Here is a 17,232-nt window from a genome sequence, read left to right on the forward strand (position 1 = left end):
CCCGCGCCGCCATGGCGAAGCAGCTGCGGCCCGTCTATGAGGGGCAGTTCACCGAGAGGTTTCCTGAGCTGTCGCCCGTGAGTGCCTTCGCCGAAGGGCTCCGGCTTCTCTGCTCCTTCCGGGAGCCGCGGGCCCGCCACGAGCTGAGGGAAGAGGGGCCAGACTGGCGCATCTCCTGCAGTCCCACCCGTCTCCTCCCAAACGCGCTTGTGGCATCTTTTTTACCCGCCCCCACGCCCCCTCGGGGATCATTAGACATCAATCTCACGCAATCTCCTCATACCCCAATTTGGCTAGTTGTGTTTATTAGTATAAGGGCTTTGGTTGTGCCTTAATTTTTTAATTTTCTTACTTAGGCTGGAAAGTTGCTTCCCATAGGTGACAGAGCAGCCGGTTGCCTCACCGAGGTTTTACCCAGGGTGAGTGAGTTTGTCAGTTGCTCCTTGTGAAACATTTGTAACGATTTAATCCCCCTGAAGGGGGCCTGTAAGAAAGGGGGAGAGGGGCTTTTTATAAGGGCATGTAGGGACAGGACAAGGGGGAACTGTTTCGAACTCAAAGAGAGTAGATTTAGGTGAGACATTAGGAGGAAATTCTTCACTGTGAGGATAATGAGGCACAGGAACTGGTTGTCCAGAGAGCAGCCTCATCTAGTAAAAGTGTCCCAGCCCATGGCCAGGGGGTTAGAACTAGATGGTCTGTAAGGTCCCTTCCAACCCAACTCAAGATTCTGTGATTTTAAGTTCTTGTTAGTGATTGTGCTTTGAGACAGGCCCTAAAAAGAAAATCAGAGAAAATCTTAGTAATTTTTCTACATCCTTTCTCTTTAGAAAATACTGATTTTTTTTCAATGTTAATTTCTGTCACATGGGGTCATAGAGAATAGTCGGTAGGATTGTAAAACACTTCCGTCAGTTCTTTTTCGCTCTTCATGTTTTACAAAGATGGGACTAAATAGAGTTGGTTTAGACAGTTATTCTTTGATAGTACTGTTACAGTGATTAATATTAGGAGCTACAGTTACTTCTGATGGAGGTCCTTCTTTATCTGTGGATGCCCTTCAGAATCATGCTTCCCACAGGCCCTTCCCCATGGCCCTGAAGAGTCAGAGGGTACTGACACAAAAACTGATCTCTTAAATAGCAGCCCTGCCTTTAAATGGGTAATTAAAAAAAACCCCAAAACTGTGGTTAAAATAGTTTCTGAAAAGGCTACATTGGTGGTGGAATTGTTGTGAATCAGATTAACATCTACTTTTCATGAAGTATACCTGAATAAGCTGTTATCAATCTTAAAGATGGAACCAGATGGAACTTAGCAACTCTCTCATTATGTCTGTTGCGGGTTTGTTAAAATTTAGACTGGGCTATGTTGACCTTATCCTCAGAATACTGGCATTTCCAGAAATGCATGCAGGTGTTAAAACCCAAAATGTCCTCATATTTTGTTCTTCTCTCTGTGGGATCACACTGAAGTGGCTGTAGTACATTTTCTTCTCTTTAATATTTTGTGGTTATCTGGTGTAATTTTTTATTTTTTATTTTTTACTTTGCTTTATATGTAGCCCATTACTCCAACTATTGTGCAAAAGTTTCGGAATACAACAAATCCAGCTCCTGGTGTTAAAAAAATATTCTACGGCAGAGCAGATGATCCTGACATTGCATCTCACTTGACACATGGCAAAGCAACGTATTCTCCATTCACTGTAAGAATGTGACTCATTTACTTTTGTTTAAGAACGGACTTCTTAAGAATGTCCTTAATAAGAGCAACTGATTTCTTCATGGTAAGGGGTAAAGGTACACAGCTGAATGATTTACTTGGCAGCATTTTACCACTGTTGTGGATTATCTGATTTCTGAGGTCAATTAATAGGGTTTAACTAGCATGACTGAAGTAGGAAAACACTTCAAGTCCAATGATTTTTATCTTAACAGTGACTTAACTTTGGCAATGACCACTGAATTATAAATTTTGTTTCAACACTTAAGATAATGAACTATCTTCTACCCACAAATTTTGCTGCTTTCTTTACTGGTTACAGAAGTAAAACCTGTTGAGCTCTTAGCAAGAGAACTGCTATCTGAGAATGTGCTTATAGTTTAGCATAATTATTATGTATTCTTTTTTACCTTTGGGTTGAAGCTTATTTTGTTAGCTAAAAAGTGGTTCTGTATATGTCAGACTACTTTATGTGTATTATTTACTTCAGAAATTATTTTTGTAATCTATACTCAAACTGAAGAGAAACTAGGTGATTTAATAAATTGTTTTCCAAATCTCTAAAAATAACAGTTGTTTTAGTAAAATACACCTTTATGATGCACTGGGGCTTGTATGCATCAGCTTTTTGAGCAGCTTTTATGATCAGCTGGTCTTGTAAATTTTTTTCAATTTTACAAATGGAGATGTTGAGGCAAAGAGGAGTTCAGGTCTCAAAAAAGGTCTTCAGGTTTAATCACGTAAGTTCTGATACTACAGGGTGTTGAGTAGGGCATTTAGGCATATCCAGAATGAAAACAAATCAGGCTCTTGGTGTCCCTTTTCAAAAGTTGTATGTTGAATGGATCAATTTGTTTAGCCTATACTGTCAGTTCAAGGTTGCTTCATCTTGCAGTATTAACTAAACATTATCTGGAGGAAGAGTCGGAATCTTACTGAGTTCTCTAAGCACGGATTTGGATCAGTTGTATTTGCTACTGTCACAATTTGACTCAGGATTGATCCCCTCCCCCTTCCATCCAGATAGGGAAAGGAGAGAGAGAATAAGGAGAGAGACTTTCTGGATTGAAAACTAACCTAGACAGCTTTAATTAAATACTAATGAAAAAGAAAATATGTACAAATATAAACAAGCATGTGCAGGAATGTGCAACACCCCTGTCGCTTCCGCCCACCCCAGCAACTCCCACAGCATCTCCCGAGCTATGAGCAGTCCTGAAATGTCCCGGAGCTGCTGGAGAGAGCGGCAGAGCAGACAGGAGCTGAGGGGAGAGTTATGAGGGTCAGGAGTGCACGGGCCTAGGGGTCAATAGTGATGGATAGACAGAGTCCTCCCCAGATGCCAGCCATGGATGGAAGAGAAGGGAAGAAGAAAAAGGGAAAAGGGCCTTGACTTCCGTGATCCCTGACTTAATATATACAAGTCCTACATAAATATAAGGATGGAATACTTTGATTGGCCAGTTTTGCAATCTGTCTAGTCCGCTGCTCCCTATGGAAGAGTTGCAGATATGAATGTTCTTCTTTAGAAGTGTCTGAAGTAGAAAATCTGACAAACAGAGCAGTGTCCTTGGTCTCTCAGCAGTAACTATAAACATTCAGGCATTATCAGTCCACTAGCTGGAAAACTTCCTGCTAGTTTCAGTAAGTGTGCTGCTTAAATAAGTGTTCACTGAAGGAAAAAAAAAAAAAAAAAAAAGTAAAAGGAAAATTGGCTCAATCCTGGCTCACTCCAGGACAGCTACTATTTTTTTCAATATTTATTTTATATAACATTCAACAAGAGTCTAATAATCCTGCTCTAGAGTCCCTATTACTTTGATGAGTAGTCTGAAAAATAATATTATTTGTGAAGATCAAAATACCTGGTTTTGATATTTTTGAAACTTTCTTTTTTTTTTTTAATTGTTTGCCTTGAAGTTGACCTAATTTTACAAGTAACTTCTATTCATCCAAGACCAGTGTGTACACTGAGGAAAAAAAATGTCCAAGCTAGTGCTAAGCTTTGAAAACACTGCTGAAGTAATTTCTGTTGGTATGACTGTTTAGAATGCAGTATTAATATTTATCTTGAATTATTATATTTAAATTATGCATTGGCAGAATTGAGAGTAGCTTTTAGAGAATGGTTAGTCTTAACTGTTAGACAAAATATGTTTTTAATCATAAGCACCAGGAGACTTCTTTCCAAAGATGTTACAACTTTTCAAGCTGAAGTTTTGGTCATATTATAATTTGAATATTGTTTCTAGTATATGATAAGCACAGAAAGGCTGCAGTCTGAAAATGTATAAATTAACAAGTGGAAAAACTTGCATAAAAATAAAAAGTGATGTCTTATAGTATGTATTTTATTTAGCTGGAGATTTTGATTATTAGTGGTCTTCTTTCAAAATACAGTATTTTTTTTCATCGTTGTAAACAAAATTATGTCAGTGTAATCATAAAAGATCTCAGAGCACTTGTGATCAAACTTTTGTGCATACATTGGTGAGGAGATGGCCAGATTGCTGTGTGAATGATTAAATTTTGCAAGTTTTCCTGCCTCTTGTGTTGTTTGTGATGTCTTTAGGTAGCTTCAATCATAAGTCCACTTCCTAAAACTAATTTTCAACAAATAATGCAAGACAAGAAAGAAGCAATCTACTTTAGGAATAGAACAGCACCCTTGGGCAGATCACATGATCAATCTTCTATGTTACCTGAGGGCTTGGATATAATTAATACTACATTTGGAACAAAAATCATCCAAGGTAGGAAAATTTAGCATTAAAACATATCCTAAATACATTATAATCTGCATTTTAGCATCTAGCACATATTCTATGTTTCCAACAATTCCAATTTAATAGAAAAGTTGTTAGTATAGCAGTTATTGAAATACATTAAAATGTACTAGTATTTTTTAGTTACCATGAAGAAAGGAGCAACTGAGAATGGTAACTATTAGGGCTTTTCGGTCTGTAACAGATCTGTCTTTGTAGATTTCCCTGGAGAACTGTTTAGCAGATAACTTACCTTCCTTTTCTGAAGTGTTCTAATGGGGCTAGGAAATGTTATTACCTTTACTTGTGAGTCTCTCCTCCATAGATTGGAGCAAATCATGTATGTGTTGACCATGTAGCTCTCTTGCAACAGTTATGTTCATCTCAGCTTCTATAATTTGTTTTTTTTTCCCCTAGCCCCATGCCATTATGCTGTAAGATTCCTATAGATTGACTAGAAATGTGGTAAAAAGTATCATTCTTCCACAGTATTAGCATCTTCTCTAGCAAGATATTGTTTAAAATTGAGAACTAACCAAACAAAACACTGAACCCCTTACCTCTCCCAACAGTATTATTCCTTACTTTCCAGGTTCACCAGCTGGAGAGCTTATAAATCCACCAAAAACTTTTGAGGAACTGGATAATGAAGACAGAGAAGGGCATGATCTCTATATTGTGTCACACAATGATTATTATGCAGGTAAGTTCAAAGGCTGACAAGAAAACATAAAAAGTTCTAATATAAATAAAGGCAATTTATACTATGTATACTCTTTTTTTTTTGTTTGTTTGTTTGCAATCTCAGCAATTATTTTGTATTACTGTGTTAATATAATAAAAATTCTTCTTAAAAATAATGCTGTGAAAAAAACACTTATATGTAACAGAGAAAGCATGACCTGTTTCTAGAACTGTGGATCACTTTGTAGTGGATGTATTAGACAGTCTAAGAACTTACTAAGGGAAATGCAAACCTGATTTATTTGGGGTGCTATTTGAAAAGCAAAGTATTTCCAGGAAACTAGAAACTCATAGATGCCCTCATTGCTTACTGAGTTTGGCATTATCTCGGCCACTGAGAGGAATCTCAGGCTTAAAGCCAAAGACTGTGAGCCCAACCTATACCTGTACTTTCACCTCTGGTTCCTCTGATTTATCAGGAACCAAACAGAATTTTGGGGCAACTAGACTTTCTGATGGGGAGCTCATCGTCAAGCTCTGGTTACAAAGAATTTCAGGCTTCTGACTGGCTCTCTGGAATGCAGGTTCCTTAGCCTACAGCATCCTGCCTATGTGTCTGTCCCACAGCCCCTGTCTCTGCCCTTCCAGTGGGCTGTACCTTCACTGCTTCAGCCTCTGGGGGCTGTACTTGCATGAAGTGGCCTGCCCAGGGATGGCCACCCTTTATCTCATAGGGCTGCACAGGAACAGAGTGACAAATAGCACTCTGAAATGCAGTACGTGTATTACTTTTGCAGCCACTTCTATTTTTCAAAGTGCTATCGTTTCCACTTAGGCTGAGACTTAAATTGCTGCTCTGTAAGACTAGTATTTTAACAAAATTGCCCATTCTGCTAGTACCAACAGTTTTGTAGTTGTAGTCCAAACATGTAAGAAACTCCAGATATTTGAATTGTAATAATATAAATGTTATATAAAGGCACTTATGTAGAAGTGAATTTATAGTAACTGTGTTCTCTTACTGAGAAGTCTTACTACGAGTACTATTGGTATGAATTGGCCAAACTTGTAATTTTATTTCCCCTATTTCCTGCCTCTCTTAGGTGTTTTGGTCGAAGTAATTATTTTCACTTTCTGTCTCCCTTGTAGCTATAGTGCACAAGGTCATGGGGAGGCCAAGCCAAAAACAAACACACAGAAAAAAAAAGTCAATTAAGTGTCTTGATTTTGAACAACAACATAAAAATTCCATTCTGCCATACAGCCAGAGGAAGTTCTTATTAGAAAGCACGCAGGGAATAATATTTTTTGAAAGGTCTAATTGCTATTCTTTTCAAAAATTGATTGAAAAGAGCTTGAAGAAACATAATGACCGTTTTTTTCTGTGACAAGAAACATATGTTTGCATCTCAAGTATGTACAGTATTTATATGATATTCTTGTAAGGGAAACTTAATTTTATAGGCAAGACTGGATGAATAGATTCATGAGCAAGTAGGGTAATATCTTCTTTCAATGAAGTCAGTGGCAACATTTCCATTGAAGTAAACATAACAAGAGTATATTTGAAAGTGCAACACCTCAAAAATATTGTTTTCTTTTAGCATTAAAAAAAACAAACAACAAATAGTAAATTAAATGGTACACAACTACGCTCAAGTAGGGACATTATAAACTGATTTTTTTGCGTGACCCTCAGGCTACCTCGCATTTTTTCATTAATTGCTTGGCTTGTCTTTAGTCAGACAGAATAGGATATCCTGTAGGATATTTTACCACGGGAACAGTTTTTGCTTTTTATTTTGCCTTTGATCTTAATTTTCAACAATGAGGTTATTCCTAACTATGTAATTAACACAAAAAATGAAAAGTACTTATCTTTAAATAAACAGAATTGTTAATTATTTTTTTACTTCTGTTTCTTCATTCTTAAGAATGGAGATATTTAATACATTTTCCTTCCTGAGGTAGAAAGTTGAGACCCTTAATTTTTTCACAGGGGAACCAATAAATAGAAAGTATGACTCGCGATACTTCAGCAAGTCTTCTCTTTATGGATTACCAACCCCTCACTGTAACCACGGGAGAAATACAGCCAAATGCTTCCATTGGCTTGATGATCTGCAGTCGTAAGTTACTATTTAATTGGTGGTGTGAGTTCTTATGAAGAATGAGTCTTAATATTTGAAGGTAATTTTTACATCTCACAATCCCATCCATAGCTCTACTGAACTGAATAGAAAACGAAAGGAGTAATTTTTAGAATAGTTTATCCAGACCGGTTCTACAGTAGGATAAAAGCACTTGACATATCTCTAGAATTACTTAAAGACACCTTTGTTTTTAAATAGCAGGATTTTTCAGTTACTAAATTTGTGTTTGTCTTGCAGAGGAGTTGTTTTTTCCTTCTAATACATAATAATGTTTTATAATATTATTGAAAAATTGTTTAATATTGTTAAACAAATCTGTGTGAGAGATATAACTTGTAGAATGAGAGCAGTATCAAAACAAAGTGATGATTTCAAGGAAAAAATTCTACCTCAGTTTGGAAAAGTCCTTGATGCATAAATGAGCAAAGATACTTTCCAATGACAAAATTAACTACCTTTTCCCAGTATCCAGTATCTTTTTCTGTATTGGATAAAAATTATATCTGCATACTCAACCCTTCCACTGCAGTATTCAGTTACACATGGGGACTTTCTACTTGCTCTGATTAGGCTGAAAAGTACCCAAGTTACTAGTAAGGTCTGTATTTTGTCTATTGTGTCTGTTAAGTCTTACTGGTCTATATCTGAATTGATCAAATTTGCACCAATCAAATTACAAGCACACTGTAATGCTTCATTTTTCCCCTGTCTGTTGCAGTTAGGAAGGTTTGAAAAAACGGAATGTTTCACCTATTGTTTGGGGATTTGATCGTTTTACTTATCCTGACACTGTTTTTTAATCATCTTTGTTAAATAACCTGTATTCTCACCTTATTACTTCCTTGGAAAAGGACATGGAATTTAATTGTGTTACTATCTAACAACATGTATCAGTATCAGTCAGATCATTACAGCGCTTCATAAACCAGTGATCCGGAACAGCTTTTTAATTTTACAAAACAGGTCTTATGAAGGGCTACACTGTTCCTAAAGTACAGAGTGGTCAGGATCGAGCTGTGCTACAAATCTAGGGTTCCTCCATGCATACAAAGACTTGTCTTTGCATATGCTCCAGGTTTCTGCAGAATTTTATCTGAAGACTCACAAACAACGTTATTGACTTTGGTACAAAATTTAGTTTAAGTTCAAGACAATAAACTTAAGTGACTCTGGAGAACAAAGCCCATAGTACTTGTAGGGAGTGAATAGAAAAGTGAGCCAGTTTCTCCTCTCCCCTCCACTGTGTCCTAGCTTATTGTGAAATGGAACTGGAGTGTGAGCAGCATAAAGCAGTATGATCAGTCAGGGAATATGAGTTGCTCAAATGTGCAAGCTCAAATCCAGAACTAGTATTACAAGACAGATGCAAACTAACCTGTTTTTACTTAGTAAATTTTACACCATCCACACTGTATGTATAATATGAAAAAGATAAAAATACACACAGTAGTTTTTAGGTTATGGTGCTTCCATCTCTGTGGTTTGTTTTGTATGTTAGAACAAACCACTGATTCTCTCTTCAGTTTTGGTGGAGATATCTGATTCCTGTAACAATTTTCATTATTAAACATAAAATTAACATTGCATCTTTTTCAAATAAAGAAATCAACAGTTGGAGATCTGGTTTGTCCTAAATGTTCCTATTCTTTGACTTGTATGTTATAAGGACTTTTTCTCACTCATTTCTATCATTCTCTCAAGGAAAAAAAAAGTGTTTTAACATAAAATATTTTTCCTCTGTTAATAAACTGTTTGACAATTAACAAAGAAATGTGCTTCTTGACAGTGTAAGAGAAAGTAGGAATGTTCCCCCCGTCCGTACATTTGGAATGTTGGTGCATCGAGATGAATATGGTAAGTTCAGGGGCAGAACAAAATCTTAGCTTGTTGATGGTACTGTGCTGCAGTAAGTACTGTTGTTTGTGTAGTATAAAATTTTCCAAACATCTTAGAGGCAAGGAACAAAAATGTAACAGCGACAGTAATTTTTCTGAGGGAAAATTTGAGACGAATTGAAGTTGCTAGTGGGAAGCCAGTGAATGTAAGAAATAAGGAAGCTGTAGTTTTTGGATGATCAAGTTGGGTTGGTTTAAATCAATTATGTATCTTTCCCCTCAATGATTTTTCCAGCACTTCTATAAAAAGAGTAAAAATAACAAGCAATAAATAAGAGTAATATTTTTTGAAGTAGCAGAGAGACAGAGAACAGAATGAAAAGAAAACAAATATGAATTTTCATTGTGACAAAATTTTGAAAGCTAGTCAGCTCAAATAGTCAGTGTTGGCATTAATGGTGATTTAACATGTTTAATAACTAGGGAATACAGTGAGTAGTTAGACAGCAAAAAAGTAAGTGGCTCAAAGTTCTTTAATAGTCAATACTAGAGAAGGCATTCTCAAATTCTGCATAAGCTTTTATACATGCTGAAAATCAGTATCTCAGAGCTGAAATTGTCCTTTTTCTTAAGACTATAAGACATTTTTTAAAAATGTCGATTGTCTGTATATGTGCAACTGATGGAGGAAATGTATATTTTTATAGGAGTTGCTGATCTGCTTCACTGGTGGGTTCCATATGAGTTCCTCCATGGAAAGGACAAAGAGAAAGCTGTCTTGACTACAGTTCGGCAGAGTTTGAAGAACACTAACTACAATAATTTTGACATCTTACTAGCAGTATTCAGGCATTATGATAAGGTCAGTGTAAATCTACACTTTGAAAATGTGTAAATGTAGTGGAATGTGTGACATTAATGCTCCAGTGCTATGGAGATACAGACATGAAGAAACACAAGCATTTCAAGGCACATACAGGTGAAGACTAAAGACTAGGTAACTTCATCGTTACTGTATGTTGAATCTACTGTGATATGCTATGGACACAACAGTAGTTGGAGCCTTTCACTGCAGTATTTAGAATAGCCAAGTTAAGAGAGAGCAAGGGACATGTGAGCAGAAATACTAGCATTTTTTTCTCTTAAAAATTTGGTATTTCTTCTTAAAATAAAATCAGCTGAAGAGACTATGTTCATATTTTCTTCCAAGCTGTACTTTCTGACTGAGTCACCAACCATCAGAATTTCAGATATTTTCTTTTTTTCTCTCTGAAAAAAAACACAACAAAACCCTAAACATTTCATATATAACATGAATTGGAATGTGTACAGAATGATTGATGCTTTACTTTCAAAGTAAATCTTAGCTTTGTCTCAACATTTATTATTAGATTGTTATCTTGTTGCCATACCGTCACAGTCTTTTACTCTCAAATCACTGTATTATTTAAGTTGAAAGTGTTTATTCATACTTCTATATTCCAATTTTTAGTATCTGAATTACTCAAGGTTTCTTTTTGTACTCAGCAATGTTACTCTTCTTAAATGGTGTGCCTGCTGCTGCATACATTTATATGTATATATAAGCATGTGTATGTGTTCCTTTTGGTGGAGCTTTCTTATAACAGCTGTTATAAAAACTTTTATTTTATTTAGAATAGAGATGGGATGATAGACAAGGACAGTCTACGCAAGTCCTTTTTTCAGCTTAATTTGAATCTAGATGATGAGCTCTTGGATTCGTTATTTGACTGTTGTGATTTGGATAAAGATGGTCTGATTAATTACCTGGAGTTTGCAAACTTTCTGAACTGGAAAGACAAAATGGCTGTTAAAGAGTTTGAAGAAAAAATAATAATAAAAGGTAGGTGACTTAATACTGTGAAATTGTGGAGATAGTCTTGTTCTAAAACAGCTGTTGAAAGGACATTGATGTTGTAAACTAGGTGCTTCTTTAGAAGGCTAGGGTTTAGAAAGTGCATTTTGTCCTTGCCTGCCACCAGCAGAGCTTCAGATACAAATGTATTTCAGGACCCTGGAATTCTGTGTTACATGTTGAGAATGTCCCACAAATGGGGAGAAAGTAAAAAAGTCTCTTATAATCATTCTCAGAAATACAGATTAACTTTGTTACCTACTTTATATTTTTCAAGGACTTGAGCAGAATTTTTTGCCTCTTAGTCTATAATGTGCTGATAATAAATCCTGTCTGCATTGCAACTTTTGTTTATAGGGAAAAAAATAGATGTTGCTGCTCCGCCTGAAAGCACAAAGATAAATGAGGAGCCACTGCTGAAGCAGGAAGATCTTGTGTTAAAAGAACCAGAAAGTTCAGAAAAGACACCAAAAACGCTTACAAGACCAGAAAATCATATCTTTGCAAATTATCAAACAAGTTCTTCTCAGTATAATTCTGTAGTAGGTGGTCTCCCAACAACCTGTAAGTACAGTGGACTGTACTTCTGAGCATTATTTAAGACAAAATCATGAACAAATGTAGAAATGTTGTTGCAGGTTCTACTAATGTACAATAGGAAATTAATTAATCTAAACTAAGTTTGTTTAGAATTGTGGCTTGGAAGTTGGCATGGTTTAGATGTTTGGCATGGTTAATCCATTCAAACGGTGAAAGTTAACTGAGGTGTCTTTCAGAAATTATTGTAGTAATTTTAGGAGAACAATATCTTGGATCAGCTATAAATGTTTTCAGCTGGAAGTACTGTATATGTACTAGAGCATTATGGCAAGATTTCCAGTTGTTGTGCTTCATGAGATACCTGAAGCTAGGAATTCTTAAAATATGAAAAAAGAGATGAGGAAGAAAATTATGTAACTTCTTAAACCTATGTGAGTTGAAGTATCAATTTTGTTCTTATTTAATAAAAAATGTTTTCTCTTACTTGGGTAAATGAGGATTCTCCATGCTACCTGTTGCTTGATTTCCCCAGGTTATCGAGTATGTGGTGTTCCAACTGTTCGTTCGGATATTCCTGCTCCTCAAATTCGCCGCATCAATGACGGAACTAATTATGGTGATGAGGCCAATGCTTATGCATTATTATTCCCTTCTATCTTCAGTCAAAAGGGAGTGTATGAAAGAGACCTTTTTAAAACAAGACCAAAGGGAGAGGTATAGTGCATTTCTTCAGACTATTCTTCCAAGATAAATGTACCTCCAGCCATATGGGAGTGGAAAGTCATCAAATAATCAGGCTGTAAAAGTTGTTGCAACATTATCTTCTTCTCTATTTGACTATCTGAAAAATATGTACTCTTCACATTCAAAATAATTCATAAAGGTGGTAGATATTTTATTGAGATGCAACTTCAATAAGTAATATAAGGAAGTATACCAGGTTGTTGCTACTCATGTGCTCAAATGCTATGTCAAATAAGGGTTGGTAATTAATCTAGGGTTAATTAATCTAGGAGTCTGATTTACCATTTCTGCAATTTGAGAAGGGCAGAGCATCTGTGAAATATCCATCCTTGGACATATTCAAATTGCTGACCAAGGTCCCAATCAACAGTCTAATGGTAAATTTGGCCATGCTTTGATTATGTGGTTGGATGGATGATGTCCAGAGATTTCTTCTGACCTATGTTATATTCTATGAGTATGTGTTTAAAAGCCCCACAGAAGATTTTCACAGGTATGTGAAATTAGTTTCTATCACAGAGATATATTCAGTGAAAAAATTTACCCAAGTTGTCTCTCCACAAACAAATTTGCAGGTTTTGCTAATGGCAAATTCAGCAAACTGGTTGAATATACCTTTTGATTTCTCTGCTGAGTCCGGGTCATAGGCTCACATCTGCAAAGGAATTGTACATTGATGAGGATATAGGGAGTCACTCAGTAGTGCTGTCCCATCTTGTATTTCTGAAGATAAAAATAGGGCATGAAACTGTAGGGACTTAATTGGGTACTCTGATTTTTCCATCTGATATCTCTGGGGGCTTCTACCATTCTCTTATCTCACAGTCCAGAGTTCCTTCCAATTAAATACTAGAAAAACTTGTCTCCTCCAGTATTGTTTGCTTTTTTGGTTCTACATTTGTATACATTTTCTAGTGAAAAAAATATTAACAGATAATTTCATTCCCTGAAATACAATTTATGAGACAGTTGTAACAAAATATGAAATTCTTACCTAAAATTAAAAAAGAAGGCTTGACAACCTCTCCCTTTCTCCGAGTCATTCAGTCACGTTTGAAAGTGGATCTGGAACTTGCATATATATTTTACAGAAAAGAATATTGCTAATTAGTGGCATGCAGAATATAGGTAGCACTAAATAGAATTCATGCTTCATTGAGAAGCTAATTATATCTGTCAAGCACACTATAGAACTCTTCTCTGAAGTTATAATGTGGCCTGAGATGTTGTACTTCATTGTAGACTATACAGACTGTACAAAATTCAGTGCAGGACCACCTCTCAGTGTGTGGAATTACCCTATATTGATGAAATGCACTTCTGCAAGTGTTTTAGTGATGGTCTTTTATTTATTTTGATATGGAGCATTGATATTTTCAAATTTGTAATAGCTAATGAAATTCTTATATGAAAACCCAGAGTAATTTAGTGCTACCAGTTTTTGGATAGGCTTGTAGAAGTGAATGCAGATTCTGACTATGAAGCAGTTTCATGAGATGATGCTTTATGTTACAAAAGAAGAAAATAGTTCTAGGGCCTCTGCTTTCCCAAGGGTGCTGAGGGAGCTGGCGGAGGTCATTGCTAGGCCACTCTCCATCATCTTCAGTAAGTCATGGGCAACAGGAGAGGTGCCTGAGGACTGGAGAATAGCAAATGTCACACCAGTCTACAAGAAGGGCAAGAAGGAGGACCCGGGTAACTATAGACCGGTCAGCCTCACCTCCATCCCTGGAAAGGTGATGGAACAACTTGTTCTTGTCACTATCTCCAGGCACATCAAGGACATGGGGGTCATCAAGAGCAGTCAACATGGTTTTATCAAGGGTAAATCATGTTTGACTAACCTCATAGCCTTCTATGAGGAAATTACTAGGTGGATAGATGATGGTAGAGCGGTAGATGTGGTTTATCTTGATTTCAGTAAAGCATTTGACACCGTCTCCCACAGCATCCTTGTAGAAAAGTTGATCAGGTATGGGTTTGGTGACCAGGAAGTGAGGTGGATTAGGAACTGGTTGAAAGGAAGGAGTCAGAGAGTTGTAGTCAATGGGGCAGAATCTGGTTGGAGGTGTGTGACTAGTGGAGTCCCACAGGGGTCGGTACTGGGACCGGTGTTGTTCAACATCTTCATCAACGACCTGGATGAGGGTATAGAATGTACCCTCAGCAAGTTTGCTGATGACACTAAGCTGGGAGGAGTGGCTGACACACCAGAAGGCTGTGCTGCCATTCAGAGAGACTTAGATAGGTTGGAGAGTTGGGCGGGGAGAAACATGATGAAATTCAACAAGGGGAAGTGCAGAGTTTTACATTTGGGGAAGAACAACACCATGTCCCAGTACAGGTTGGGGGCTGAACTGCTGGAGAGTAGTGTAGGTGAAAGAGACCTGGGGGTCCTGGTAGACAGGAGGATGACCATGAGCCAGCAATGTGCCCTTGTGGCCAAGAAGGCCAATGGCATCCTGGGGTGCATTAGAAAGGGTGTGGTTAGTAGGTCAAGAGAGGTTCTCCTCCCCCTCTATTCTGCATTGGTGAGGCCGCATCTGGAATATTGTGTCCAGTTCTGGGCCCCTCAGTTCAAGAACGACAGGGAACTGCTTGAAAGAGTCCAGCACAGAGCTACAAAGATGATTAAGGGAGTGGAACATCTCCCTTATGAGGAAAGGCTGAGGGAGCTGGGTCTCTTTAGCTTGGAGAAAAGGAGACTGAGGGGTGACCTCATCAATGTTTACAAATATGTAAGGGGTGAGTGTCAGGGGGACGGAGTTAGGCTTTTCTCAGTGATGACCAGTGATAGGACAAGGGGTAATGGGTGTAAATTGGAGCATAGGAAGTTCAAGGTGAATATCCGAAAAATTTTTTTTACTGTAAGAGTGACAGAGCACTGGGACAGGCTGCCCAGGGAGGTTGTGGAGTCTCCCTCACTGGAGACATTCAAAACCCACCTGGATGAGTTCCTGTGTGATGTACTCTAGGTGACCCTGCTCTGGCAGGGGGGTTGGACTAGATGATCTCTCGAGGTCCTTTCCAGCCCCTAAGATTCTATGATTCTATGATTCTTCATGGGAATCCATCCTAATCTGTTGAAGAGAGGTTGTGTAACTGAGTACTAGTGTGTAATTTATATGCAACATGATCATGTTGATAATAGGTAAGGGTGCGTTTAATTCTGTTTGCACACTTGGTAGTCTGTGGTTTAGTCACTGATTATTTTATGGCTGTTGATGAGCCAGAACAGAGTTGTATTTTTATAAGGTGAAACTGAGTTGTGAGAGCATATCGTTCTTTATGGTTCCTGCAGTAGTATCTTGTAATGGAATATTGCTTTTAGTTTAACTTTGAAATTTCATTAACATGTTGAAGACAAGGATCAAACCCAGTTTGTTTTCCTCATGATTCATATTATTGATTGAACTGAAATAACACCTATGCTTAAAGAAATAAAATTTAGTCCAAGTTACCCTCCTGTAATTTCAGCTGGTATAAACTGTCGTAAATTTATTGGCTAAGATGAAGCTGAAGATTTGCTGCACTGTGGATCAGGCCCATAATTATACATCAGAGAGTTTTAGAGAAGAATGACAAACAAGGTTGATTTTACTGTGTTAAAGGTTTATTTTATCAAAGCATGCATAAAAACTCCAGAGCATAAATATAGCACGTGTGCACACAAATACAATTGAGGAAGCCAAAGGTCTGCTAGTACAAACAAAAGCACAAGTCACTTCAATATTCTTCTAAAGCTGTCTTTCCTTGATTAATCAAAAAGGTCAGTGTAATGAGGCATGCAGCAGGAAACATCCAAGTGAGAGGATAAGGAAAAAAAAAATATTTCTGCTGAATTACTTCAGTGTAAAACTATAGTAAGACCCTAAGTTGATGTGAACCACCTCATTTTAGTCACTCACTTATCTATACCAGCTGAAGATCTTGCATATATTATTCTTACTGTGAAATGCAGACGATATAATCTCATTTATGTCAATCGCTGCAAATAGTAAAAATACAATGAATAAACAGGACTTGACTTAGGGCTTTAAAAAAAAAAAAAAAGTTTACTTTCCCCTGAATCTTTTGTGTTTGATTTTTCCAATGTTGAAGTTGCATCAACATTACTTTATTAATAAAAGACAATTTGTACACCTCCGCTTTCATCCCAGTAAGATTCAGATTTACTTAAATAGTAGCTTCATTGGTTAAGGATGCAGTATTTGATCTGTAGTTTTTATTTAAGAGTGGGAAAATGTTCTTTAGCAAATAGAGATTGGTACTATATGTAAAAGCCAGACTCTGTACAGTTTTAAGAAAATGCTGACCAGAATTACATGGATTGTATTTTGTAGATTGCACAAATCCTCCGCAACACTGGCATGAACATTTCAGCTGAAAAGTTTGAAGATATATGGAAGCAAGCCTGTGTGAAACATCAGAAAGAAGAGGCCTGTATAGAAAGCATCAGGAGTGTACTGAATGAAATACATGCATCACACACAAAAACCAGCTGCTAATTCTAGTAGTTGGGCATTGCATTTTTAAAAATTGATGCCAAGCATAATTCTGACACTAAATACAATATTTTTTTTAAATAAAGTGTGTTTACAGAACTGGTATTCACTGTTTATTGTCTTTCTGATTAATGGGTTCACCACATATATATGAATCTTTCTGCTATCCTTGCAGTTAGTAGGAACTGATAGCCATAGGAATAAAAGAGGATAGAACATATTTGTGCATGGCATTAAAATATTTGTCTGATATTCTTGATTCTATGTTTTTCTACAGTGTTTCTGAGTCTAAATAATAATACCTTAAGCATGGACACATTTTGCATTTTAAAATTTATTTTATTCTCTTATAAATGGAAGAGCAGTTTTGGAAGTACTTAATATACATGTTTCAGATATGCAAGA

General features: G+C 36.9%; 1 protein-coding gene across 1 annotated transcript; it reads left to right on the forward strand.

Moving 5' to 3' along the window:
* Window positions 1–11: 11 nt before the first annotated feature.
* Window positions 12–16,830, forward strand: EFHB (EF-hand domain family, member B). The gene is given in 14 exon segments (XM_010007629.1): window positions 12–296; window positions 357–419; window positions 1,565–1,692; window positions 3,701–3,720; window positions 4,302–4,478; window positions 5,083–5,193; window positions 7,174–7,300; window positions 7,667–7,749; window positions 9,122–9,181; window positions 9,870–10,024; window positions 10,819–11,026; window positions 11,396–11,602; window positions 12,111–12,292; window positions 16,666–16,830. Coding segments are annotated over 14 exon segments (1,971 nt in total).
* Window positions 16,831–17,232: the final 402 nt, after the last annotated feature.

Source organism: Chaetura pelagica, unplaced genomic scaffold, assembly GCF_000747805.2.
Source record: "Chaetura pelagica isolate M959 unplaced genomic scaffold, ChaPel_1.0 scaffold10, whole genome shotgun sequence".
NCBI lineage: Eukaryota > Metazoa > Chordata > Aves > Apodiformes > Apodidae > Chaetura > Chaetura pelagica.